We start from the raw sequence: 12,586 nt of genomic DNA on the forward strand, positions 1-12,586 counted from the left end.
GGAAGATCATCCCAAATCCTTCAACTCCACTAAGCGGGTCACTTTTTCCACCCCTTTCAGTATAGATTTTTTTAAAATAAAACAAATCATTCAACGTTTCATTCCTCTTTTGATGCAAGACATGACACTTGACTCTATCCTTCAGCCAGGTGTGAATATAGTTGTTAGGAAAGCCTGCACGATAGGGAACCTGGTTGCACCCAGCATGTACACCTCGGAGAAAAACAACAGAAAATCCTGGCTCAGCGTTTCTGGCTCTTACAAGTGTGGATCCAGCCGATGTGGTCTTTGTAGGTTTATGTACAATACCAAATCCATTGTGAGAAATCAAGATGAGAATTTTACTATCAGTTCATTTATTAATTGTGCCACCACACATCTTATTTATGTGGCCACATGTACGATTTGCCACAAGGATTACGTCGGCTGTACCTCGAGAGCCCTTAGAGTTAGAATCTCAGAACATATCCGGGTACCCCTAACAGCGTCTGACCCTGCCTCATTAAGCTATGCCACACTAGTCAAAAAACGTTCCCTTTCTGGGTTAACTAGGCATTTTATTGAAAATCATTCAACAGATTTTTCGTCATTGATAGTTACTGGTATTGAATACATACCTCGACCCCCCCGAGGTGGGAACTGGTTCCAGGCTCTCCTTCTTGCTGAGGCAAAATGGATATTAAAACTCAATTCTAGATACCCTGATGGCCTAAACTACCGATCAGATCTACGGTACATTTTTTAGGAATATCCCTGAAGATATATATACACATTTACCTATTTTTGAAAAAAATATAAAAAAGGTTGTTTTTTTTTTTTTGAGGCAAAATGGATATCAACACCCAATTCTAGATACCCTGATGGCCCAAACGACCGATCAGATCTACGGTACATCTTTTAGGTTTAGGAATATTCCTGAATATATATACACTTTTACCTATTTTTGAATAACATAAAAAAGGTTGTTTTTTTTCTTTTCTTTTTTCTTTCTCTGAGGTATAATGGATACCAAAACCCAATTCTAGATACCCTGATGGCCCAAACGGTACATTTTTTAGGAATATCCCTGAATATGTATGCACATTTACCTATTTTTGAAAGATATAAAAAAGGTTGTGTTTTTTTTTTTTTCTTTTTTCCGTGACCAATTTATTCCATTCTCTGTGAACAGTCATCTATTCATATTGATCTATTTATTCTTATAATCATGTGCTATTAGCATAATATAATCTGGACTTATTTTTATTTCTGTTATTGTTCATATTCACATTATTTACATCCATGTGGATGGCCTTGCATCTTATAAAATCTAATGAGTCACTTGTGTGCATGTACGTGTGCATGCGTGCATGTGTGTGCATGCATATATATATACATATGTGTATACTTATATATAATAATGTGATTCGATTTAATGTGAGCTTCTTTTCTTCACCTGTTTTTCCCATGCAATTATGTTGCTTCCGCCCCTCCCCAGTGTCCGACTGATGGGTTAGTCTATTTTAGTAGTCTTGTGTTGCAGACGGGGCACTTATGACTAAGGACTTTTTTGTTTTTATTCAAGTCCGAAACGCGTAAAGCTCCCCCGTCATAAATACAATCTTTGGTCTCCACTACATGTTGGTTTTTAACGTTTAAAATAAAGGCTACGATGTTTTTACTATAAGGAGTTTTTTTGTGCCGGATCCTTCCTTCAACTTCTTACCTCTGCATTACCGGCTGGGACCTGCCGGTGGATACCGTGCACTTGCTGGATTCCACAGCCCAGGCTACAGGTGAGCTGAAAATTTCTTTTTCTCTATCCAGATTATTGTCCCATTTTCGTGCTCCCTATTGCCAAACAAAGGATCATATATATCGCTTATATCGTTACACACAATTTAATTCTAACGCATCCATATTGTTGCAACTTGCGTTGAAATTGTACGATCACAGACCTATATATGTTTTGTGGAGACCCAGATGATCTATATTTTTGTATATTTATCTTCACGGACTACGTAGATTTTTTGAACTCACAACAATGGATACTTCTGCTTTTCTGGATAGTGAGGAACGGATAAAGAGACTTGATAATGTCTTTTCAGAGCATCCACCCCCACGTCCTACACAGGATAATAATGCCCCGAATGAGGATATTCATACATTTTGGGACTTAGAGAAATTGTCCATACAACGCCTTAAAACGTGGTGGGATTCAATGACTCTCAAAAAATATACGGAGAAGGACATGATCCCTAGGGGTCTTAGGATTAAGAAGATCCCCATTCACGTTTTTTCTGACCAGTTCATGGAGGAGTGGAATTCAGTGCTTTCCACATGCTCTTTAAAACTAATGGATCTAATTATTAAAGAAGAACTTAAACGCATCCAGGACTTGGATGCTAAAATCAAAGATGTTCATACATACTTAACAAGAACTTATGATCCATCAGACTTTGAAAAATTAAATATGAGACTCAGAAACACCATTGAGAAGGTGGAATCCAGCATTGCAGATCTAAAACAAAACAAATACCGCAGGGACATCAGAGATTATGAGTCCAAACAGGTCTATACCTGGCACACGGCTTTGAGAACTAGATTTATTCTCAAAAAACGTAATCAGCATATGCAAGGTGGGAAAACAGTATATTTTTCATCCACCGATAATGATTCTACTGATGGAAGCATTGGATCATATGAATCCAGTAGAGAAAGTTATACATCTCGCTGCTCAAAAAACTTGCAATCAAAAGACGTAAGCCCCGGAGAGGGGGCAGGAAACATAACCATAAGGGAAGAGAGATATCCTCTACGCTCCAGGGGGCGCAAATATTGGAGGAACTAACCTGCCAGAATTCCCTGGATATTCCAGTGCTGAACCTGTCTGCTAGCATACTGAGTTCGGCACAAATTAACATCTTGCAGAGAGGACTGAACTTTGCCCCTAAAAATAGAGCTAGCCTCTTCCAAACCCTCAAGGATGTCAACAAATTCATCAGGAATTTGACAGTAAAAAGGCACTTTTTTGATGCTTCCCATACGGACATTAATGAGCATGAACCATCTGATGCTCCTACAGTAAACTCTTCCCAGGTTCTGATGTATTTAGGTCTGAGGGAACAGATTTCCATTTTACAATTACATGAATTGAGTCATACTGGCATGAACGTTTCTGAGCCCTCCCCTTTTGTTACGAAAAATCCGAGTTTTTACCCGGTTGCTTCCAGGGCACCAGTTATGGACATGTTCCAAGACCTCATCGAATCTGAAATCAGAGGAGTCCTTTCTATGAAATCTCAAACCCAGGATAATTTATCACCTTTAGAGAGGAATGCCCTGAGGTTATTGAAGGAAAATAACCGTATAATCATCCGTGGGGCTGACAAAGGTGGTTCTGTGGTGGTATTGGACAACTCATTATATGAGAAATTAATTCCATCTTGAGTGATGCTTCCACCTACAGACGGCTGACTTGTGACCCGACATTAGACTTTTCTTCCACCCTACAGGTTCTCTTGACACACGGCTTTGAATGGGGGATCTGTAATAAAAGAGTCCAGGAATACCTATTTGTTGATACTCCGGTTTGTCCTATTTTCCAGGGTTTGCCCAAGATTCATAAGGGGGTTTTCCCCCCTCCACTAAGACCTATAGTTGCCAGTACGGGCTCCCTAACCAGTAACCTGAGTGACTGGTTGGACCACCATATCCAATCACTTATGACACGTACCACAGGCTATATTAGGGACACAAAGAGCCTTTTACAAAACCTAGACAAAATGACTTGGATGAAAAATTCCTTCTGGGTGACGAGTGATGTGGTATCGTTATACCCTAGTATACCACACCAGGAAGCCCTGCAAGCTCTCAGTTACCATCTAGAAAGATATAGTTCATTCAGTGATGTTTGTAAGGAATTCATCCTTATGGCGACAGGCTTTCTTTTGACGCATAATTTTTTCCAGTTCAATGGGGTTTTTTATCTCCAGATTACAGGGTGTCCTATGGGCGCTAGTTTCTCGTGTGCACTGGCCAAAATCTATATGGCCTACTGGGAGGAACGATATATCTATGTTGATGATAATCCCCTTCTAAAGTCCATTATATGGTACGCAAGGTATATTGATGACCAGCTCTTAATATGCGAGATGGGTGATTTTGTTTCCCCCCAGGAGGCCGTAAGGGCTATTGATACTTACTTTAATGACAACAACTTGAATTTAAGATTCACAGTGAATCATCATGAAGAAACTGCGCCCTTTTTGGACATCAGCTTGTCTGGCGATCCCATAACTGGATGCATCAATTCTATCTTGTATAGGAAACCCATAAGTGGTAACACTTCCCTACATGCTGAGAGTTGCCACATGCCCCACACTTTACAGAACCTACCTGTGGGGCAGTTTCTACGGGCTAAGAGGCTATGCTCGTCTGAAGTCTCACACCACAGAGAAGCCAGTTTTATCAGGAGCAGGCTCAGAAAGAGGGGCTACTCAGACCAAATATTGAACAGGGCTTCTTCCATTACTGCGAATAGAAGCCGTAGAGAAACCAAGGAAAATATTGTGAAAACATACCCTGCTGTAACTAAATAAAAGCATAGTGCATATAAACATGGGGTACTTAGTAAACACTGTTTTTGATCAAAAAAAGCATAAAGCTATCCCACCAAATGTCAAGGGGTACCCAGTTGGGATAGTACCTACACTCTCTAATATTAAAACCTTACCATGGGTCTAAAATAGGCCTCAATGTGGCTAAGGGCTGAGAGCGACCGGGTCCCAACAGGACACACACAGTCAGGGGGATTCACAGAATGAAATGTCCAGCTCGCTGAGAAGGGGGCCACTCCCTGTTTGTACTGAATACAAAAAAAACTACATAAAAACAAAAAAGTGAGCCGGAGTATGAGATGGTATACATGGAACTTGTGAGACCATGTTCACACTGGCCATGAGACAAAGAGAAACCCCTAACAGCGTCTGACCCTGCCTCATTAAGCTATGCCACACTAGTCAAAAAACGTTCCCTTTCTGGGATAACTAGGCATTTTATTGAAAATCATTCAGCAGATTTTTCGTCATTGATAGTTACTGGTATTGAATACATACCTCGACCCCCCCGAGGTGGGAACTGGTTCCAGGCTCTCCTTCTTGCTGAGGCAAAATGGATATTAAAACTCAATTCTAGATACCCTGATGGCCTAAACTACCGATCAGATCTACGGTACATTTTATAGGAATATCCCTGAAGATATATATACACATTTACCTATTTTTGAAAAAAATATAAAAAAGGTTGTTTTTTTTTTTTTGAGGCAAAATGGATATCAACACCCAATTCTAGATACCCTGATGGCCCAAACGACCGATCAGATCTACGGTACATCTTTTAGGTTTAGGAATATTCCTGAATATATATACACTTTTACCTATTTTTGAATAACATAAAAAAGGTTATTTTTTTTCTTTTCTTTTTTCTTTCTCTGAGGTATAATGGCTACCAAAACCCAATTCTAGATACCCTGATGGCCCAAACGGTACATTTTTTCGGAATATCCCTGAATATGTATGCACATTTACCTATTTTTGAAAGATATAAAAAAGGCTGTGGTTTTTTTTTTTTTTCTTTTTTCCGTGAGCAATTTATTCCATTCTCTGTGAACAGTCATCTATTCATATTGATCTATTTATTCTTATAATCATGTGCTATTAGCATAATATAATCTGGACTTATTTTTATTTCTCTTATTGTTCATATTCACATTATTTACATCCATGTGGATGGCCTTGCATCTTATAAAATCTAATGAGTCACTTGTGTGCATGCGTGCATGTGTATGCATGCATATATATATATATATATATATATATATACATATGTGTATACTTATGTATAATAATGTGATTCGATTTAATGTGAGCTTCTTTTCTTCACCTGTTTTTCCCATGCAATTATGTTGCTTCCGCCCCTCCCCAGTGTCCGACTGATGGGTTAGTCTATTTTAGTAGTCTTGTGTTGCAGACGGGGCACTTATGACTAAGGACTTTTTTGTTTTTATTCAAGTCCGAAACGCGTAAAGCTCCCCCGTTATAAATACAATCTTGGGTCTCCACTACATGTTTGTTTTTAACGTTTAAAATAAAGGCTACAATGTTTTTACTATAAGGAGTTTTTTTGTGCCGGATCCTTCCTTCAACTTCTTACCTCTGCATTACCGGCTGGGACCTGCCGGTGGATACCGTGCAATTGCTGGATTCCACAGCCCAGGCTACAGGTGAGTTGAAAATTTCTTTTTCTGTATTTTTAGGCTGGTGGGCCCAATATGCATTTGTCTCCCCTGCCTGAGAATCCCAGCCCCCAACTGTCAGCTTTATCAAGGCTGGGTATGAAAATTTGGGGTGAACCACACGACGTTTTTTTAAATACTTATTTAAATTATTTAAAAAAAGACGCATGCGGTTCCTTTTATTTTGATACACAGCCAAGATAAGCACATGGCTGGGGGCTGCAGTTTTTAGCCATATGCTTTATCTGTGCTGGGTATCTTAAAATGGAGGGACCCTAAGCCAATTTTTTAATTATTTATTTTTACACCATTAGAGGCCCACACACAGTGTCTCTGATTGAAAGCAGTTAGACATGGCATATCACTGTGGGGACGCATCTGACTGCAACCAATCAGAGATGCAGGGACTGCCATTGGGCGGAGAAAGGCTTGCATATGAATGAGGGATAATGAGCGGCCCTGGAAATAGCGTTACCGAGTCTCCTGTGCGGCTGTAAGTATAATGCGCTTTTGCTCCAATCCCCCTATCCCTTTTACATTCATTTTAAAGCTCCAGATTCTGGTCCCCATAAACTTATATGAGGACCAGTGCCCAGCCTGATATTCAGGATCAATTCTGGGCCCGATCTGTTTTTTTTTTTCTAAACCCGGTTGGACCCGCCGATCCCGTGTATCTGCAGTCCGCCCATCACTAATCATGTCCATTTCAACATGAAAATGTTGGTGAAAGGTCCCTTTTAAAATAGACTCAGGCAAAATGAAAAACTATTCTGTGTACAGATGAATGTTTTTTTAATGGCAATCAAGGATGCCAGTTGTTGTGAACACAAATGCGAGAAGGACCATCCAGCTTTTTACCAGTGCACAGTTAAAAAGCCGGCATCTCTTATGACATGGGGTTGTATAAATGCCTATGACATGAGCAGCTTATATATAATGAAAGTCAATATCAAAGGTGAGCTTTACACTGTGTGCAGAATTATTAGGCAAATGAGTATTTTGATCATGATAATTTTTATACATGTTGTCCTACTCCAAGCTGTATAGGCTTGAGAGCCAACTACCAATTAAGTAAATCAGGTGATGTGCATGTCTGTAATGAGGAGGGGTGTGGTGTAATGACATCAACACCCTATATAAGGTGTGCTTAATTATTAGACAACTTCCTTTCCTTTGGCAAAATGGGTCAGAAGAGAGATTTGACCGGCTCTAAAAAGTCCAAAATTGTGAGATGTTTTGCAGAGGGATGCAGCAGTCTTGAAATTGCCAAACATTTGAAACATGATCACCGTACAATCAAGCGCTTCATGGCAAATAGCCAACAGGGTCACAAAAAGCGTGTTTGGCAAAAAAGGCGCAAAATAACTGCCCATAAATTGAGGAAAATCAAGCGTGAAGCTGCCAAGATAACATTTGCCACCAGTTTGGCCATATTTCAGAGCTGTTACTGGAGTATCAAAAAGCACAAGGTGTGCCATACTCAGGGACATGGCCAAGGTAAGGAATGCTGAAAAACGACCACCTTTGAACAAGAAACATAAGATAAAATATCAAGACTAGGCCAAGAATTATCTAAAGACTGATTTTTCAAAGGTTTTATGGACTGATGTGAAGAGTGACTCTTGATGGGCCAGATAGATGGGCCAGAGGCTGGATCAGTAAATGGCAGAGAGCTCCACTCTGACTCAGACACCAGCAAGGTACTGATATGGGCTGGTATCATCAAAGATGAACTTGTGGGACCTTTTCGGATTGAGGATGGAGTGAAGCTCAACTCCCAGACCTACTGCCGGTTTCTGGAAGACAACTTCTTCAAGCAGTGGTACAGGAAGAAGTCGGTATCGTTCAAGAAAAACATGATTTTCATGCAGGACAATGTTCCATCACATGCACCAACTACTCCACAGCGTGGCTGGCCAGTAAAGGTCTAAAAGATGAAAAAATAATGACATGGCCCCCTTGTTCACCTGATCTGAACCCCATAGAGAACCTGTGGTCCCTCATAAAATGTAAGATCTACAGGGAGGGAAAACAGTACACCTCTCGGAACAGTGTCTGGGAGGCTGTGGTGGCTGCTGCACGCAATGTTGATCATAAACAGATCAAGCAACTGACAGAATCTATGGATGGTAGGCTATTGAGTGTCATCATAAAGAAAGGTGGCTACAGTGGTCACTAATTTTTTTAGGTTTTGTTTTTGCATGTCAGAAATGTTTATTTCTAAATTTTGTTCAGTTATATTGGTTTACCTGGTGAAAATAAACAAGTGAGATGGGAATATATTTGGTTTTTATTAAGTTGCCTAATAATTCTGCACAGTAATAGTTACCTGCACAAACAGATATCCACCTAAGATATCCGCCAAATCTAAAAAAAAATCCCACTCCAACTTCCAAAAATATGAAGCTTTGATATTTATGAGTCTTTTGGGTTGATTGAGAACATAGTTGTTGATGAATAATAAAAAAAATCCTCAAAAATACAACTTGCTTAATAATTCTGCACACAGCGTATATTGAGGATTTAGAACATCAAATCCTCCAATCCAGACAACATCTATTTAGGGAATGCCTTATTTATTTCAGCAAAACAATGGTAAACCACATATTGAATCCAACACAACAACATGGCTTCACAGAAGAACAGGTCCAATAATGAACTGGCTGCCTGCAGTCCAGACCTTTTACCAGTAGAAAACATCCAGTAAAGAAGACCCAGGACCCTCGAGCAGCTAAAATCCAACATTATACAAGAGGGGAAGAACATCCCCCCCCCAAACCCCAGCAATTGGTCTCCTCACTTCCCAGACATTGCAGAGGTGATGCTACACAATGGCAGATATAGCCCTAACACAACTGTTTTGAGATCTGTTGCAAACATCAATTTCTAAACGAGTTATTTTTTTTCTAATAAATTGGAAAAATGTCTAACTTTCACCTTCTGATCTGTGTTATATGTTATGTTGTGAATAATATATGGCTATAAGAAATTTCCAAATAATTACATTATTTTTTTTCTTTATATTTGAACTTAGGGATGTAATTGGTATTATTTAATGCTTATGGAGGTTGTTACATTAAATAACATATATTAATTATTTATTATCTATCCTCAAGATAGGTTAAATGTATGATACTGTAGGTTCGACTGCTAAAACCACCACCAACCACAAGAATTGGAATTCCAAAGTCCCTTGTTTGAATGGATGGGTAGTGAGCATCTCTAGCCCCTGCTGAATTCACTGGGCATAATAGTGTTGGTCTCACATGCTCACTACTGCTCAATTCATACTGGAGACACTGGACCTGTCATTCTCAGGATTGGTGGGGATCTCTAACTAATATATCTAGATACACTCCTAATGTGACAAATCTTCCAATAATTACACTTGTAACATCCATATTATATTATGATTGTTTTCTTAGTTAGAATATATTTAGTTTACATACGTGTTGTTGATAATGTGAAATTTATCTCCCTTTACAAAAGTGAGGTCATCTTCTGTCCGAGCTTCATAGTCATACAACGCAATGAAGGTTGTTGCGCCTAAGAATAGATGGAAGAGAATTATTACTTCAGGGTATAAAAGAAAATAATAATTTTGGTAAAATCAGTTTTTATTGAAATCAAGTACAGTCAAATCACAAACATTCTTTGTCAAATCACATTTGGTATTACAAATCGCATTTCTAATAAACTTTTCATTAAGTGAATATTTCAACTATCCACAACCGTAATTCAGTTTTATTATTAAAGAGTTAGTTTTAAAGAACCATAGAAGAGAAACCTAGAAAGAAAAAGGATGTAAATCCAGATAATACGTATACAGAGGAAGAAATAAGAAGCAGAAAATAAAAGGTATTACATGGGTAAGAATAGGATCACAAGAGAAGGAAGGGGAAAGGGAAGGAGGGGTCATGCTCACCTGGTCCGACATCTCATCTTACTCTACCAGGGTCTCCATCCTGCATATATTGTTAAGTTCTGCTATCAGATGCACTTTAGATGGGGCCTCTGCTTGTCTCCAGTGTCTAGGGATCAAATTCCTAGCCACTGTAAGCAGATGTCTCAGCAGGCCTCTCTTAAAGCCCGCCAACGAAACGTCTCCCAGAGAAAGCAACGTCAACTCCTTAGAGGGTTACACTTGTCTAATCGACAGCTTATTGTGTAGATAGATCACATCATCCCAGAAGCGTCACACTCCTGCGCATGACCACCAAATATGTGTGAACGTACCACTCTCCAAGCCGCACCTCCAGCACGTGTCCGGAACAGAGGGAAACACCGCATGGATCGCGGCCAGCCTCTTATACTACCGAATCATCACCTTATAGCTCCTATCCTGGGATACTGCGCTCATTGATTACTTACCATACTTACCAGAAGGAACATCTTCCCAAGTTCTTTCTGTGAAAAGAACAGCCCCACTCCGACTTCCATCTCCTAACATATCCCAGCAGGCCCGCAACCCCACATTTGTGGATTCCAAATAGGTCGCACAAAACTGAGACTGAGTGTGCTATTGTCTTCCTCTTTAAACATAGTGTTTCAAAAGATGTCAGCGTTCTATATATGTTAGTTTTCCTGTTTAAGGAATTAATAAAACATTTTAATTGTGCATAAAAAAACCAGGAACCCTCTGGGACATCCTTGTCTAAATAAAGACAAGTCAGTGGCCTGATCCCATTATTGGTCACGAAATCATGAACAACTGGATACTCCCTCCTGACCTTGTGGAGAAATGTGTGTGTCTTAAGTGTTGCTGTGAAGTCCGGGTTGTCAAAGACCGGGGTGAGCGGCCCAGGAACAGAGGTAAGACCTCATTCTGAAACTCCTCTAGAGACAAAGGTCGCAAGCTGCTTGACAATGAAGGAAAGAGACCCAGGATCTCCACCCGACGCCCCTCTCCCCCAAATCATGGCTATAGGGTCCAAGGGAGACAAGCCCGTCTCCGCCTCTACCCATCTCTTCTGATCCCCTGAGTGAAAAAGGTCCAAGACACAAGCTCCCAGAGAAGCAAAGCTATAAAGGCGGATGTCTGGAAGACCCGTCCCGCCTGCATCTCGGGGTCTACTTTAAATGTTGTATGATAAACGAGCGTGTTTGTGAGCCCACACAAATTGCGTTCTCATAGTTTTTAGTCGAAGGAGGCTGGCAATTTAAGTGATATGGTTTGAAATTAGTATAACAGTTTCGGCAGCGAGTCCATTTTTACTGCGTTGATCCGACCGAACCAATTAAGCTGTAGCTTGTTCCATTTTTTGAAGTCTATTTCTATTTGCTTTGCATGAGAATGCGTATATAGTTTAGTGAGTAAAGCTGGGCTGGGTCTGCCATTATCTGAATACCTAGGTATGTAAGGGAGTCTCTTTTCCATTTAAAGGGGAGCGAGGACTGGAGCTGAGTCCTTAGAGAAGAAGGGGGAGAAACATCCAACATCTCTGATTTGTGGTTATTTATTTTAAAGTTACTTAAGGAGGCAAATGTTTTCATTTCTGCCAGAATGCTAGGTATGGAGAATAATGGTGAAGTAATATAAAGGAGGGAATCATCTGCGAAGAGTGCGAATTTGTGCTCACTGGATGCCATTCTAACACCCTTAATTGAGGGATTATCTCTTAGGGTCACTGCCAAATATTCCATAGTGATGATGTAAAGTAGAGGCGAAAGGGGACACCCCTGTCTCGTGCCATTTCAGATTTCAGGCGGCTCCGATACGGCCCCGTTAATCTTTACTCTGGCAGTCGGTACCGTATATAAAGCTTTTACTCTACTCAACATACGTTCCCCCAGACCCATCCTTTCCAGGGCCAAGAACATGAATCACCAGTGCACCCTGTCGAACGCCTTTTCGGCATCTACCGACAGGATGCACATGGGATGCCCTCTCCTGCTAGCTCTGTCTATTAGAGAAATAGTCCTCAGGGTATTATCCTTTGCCTCTCTGGCTAGCACGAAGCCCACTTGATCATGATTAATAATACCTGGGAGAATGTGTTTTAACCTATTCGCCATTAGTTTAGAATACATTTTAATGTCAACATTCATGAGCGATATTGGTCTATAATTGCTGTATAGACAAGCATCTTTACCTGGTTTGGGAATAACCAATATGTGTGCCATCAGCGACTGTATTGCGAAAGCTTCGCCTCTAGATATGGAATTACAGACTGAAAGGAACAGCGGATTAAGAGGTTCAGAGAATTTTTTATAGAACACCCCAGGAACCCATCTGGTCTTGGACACTTCCCTCTTTTCAGGCAAGCTACCACCTCATTCACCTCCTCCAATGTAAAATCCTCCACAAAACCC

At 40.3% G+C, this 12,586-nt stretch overlaps 1 protein-coding gene across 1 annotated transcript in view; it reads right to left on the reverse strand.

The window, feature by feature from the left end:
• FGR (FGR proto-oncogene, Src family tyrosine kinase) overlaps positions 1-12,586 on the reverse strand; it is an 895,442-nt gene that overhangs the window by 232,667 nt on the left and 650,189 nt on the right. Inside the window, exon 5 of the mRNA XM_075333908.1 lies at positions 9,724-9,820. Coding sequence (XP_075190023.1) covers positions 9,724-9,820 — 97 coding nt within the window. The remainder of the gene's footprint in view (positions 1-9,723; positions 9,821-12,586) is intronic.

The sequence above is a fragment of the Anomaloglossus baeobatrachus genome, chromosome 2, assembly GCF_048569485.1.
Source record: "Anomaloglossus baeobatrachus isolate aAnoBae1 chromosome 2, aAnoBae1.hap1, whole genome shotgun sequence".
NCBI lineage: Eukaryota > Metazoa > Chordata > Amphibia > Anura > Aromobatidae > Anomaloglossus > Anomaloglossus baeobatrachus.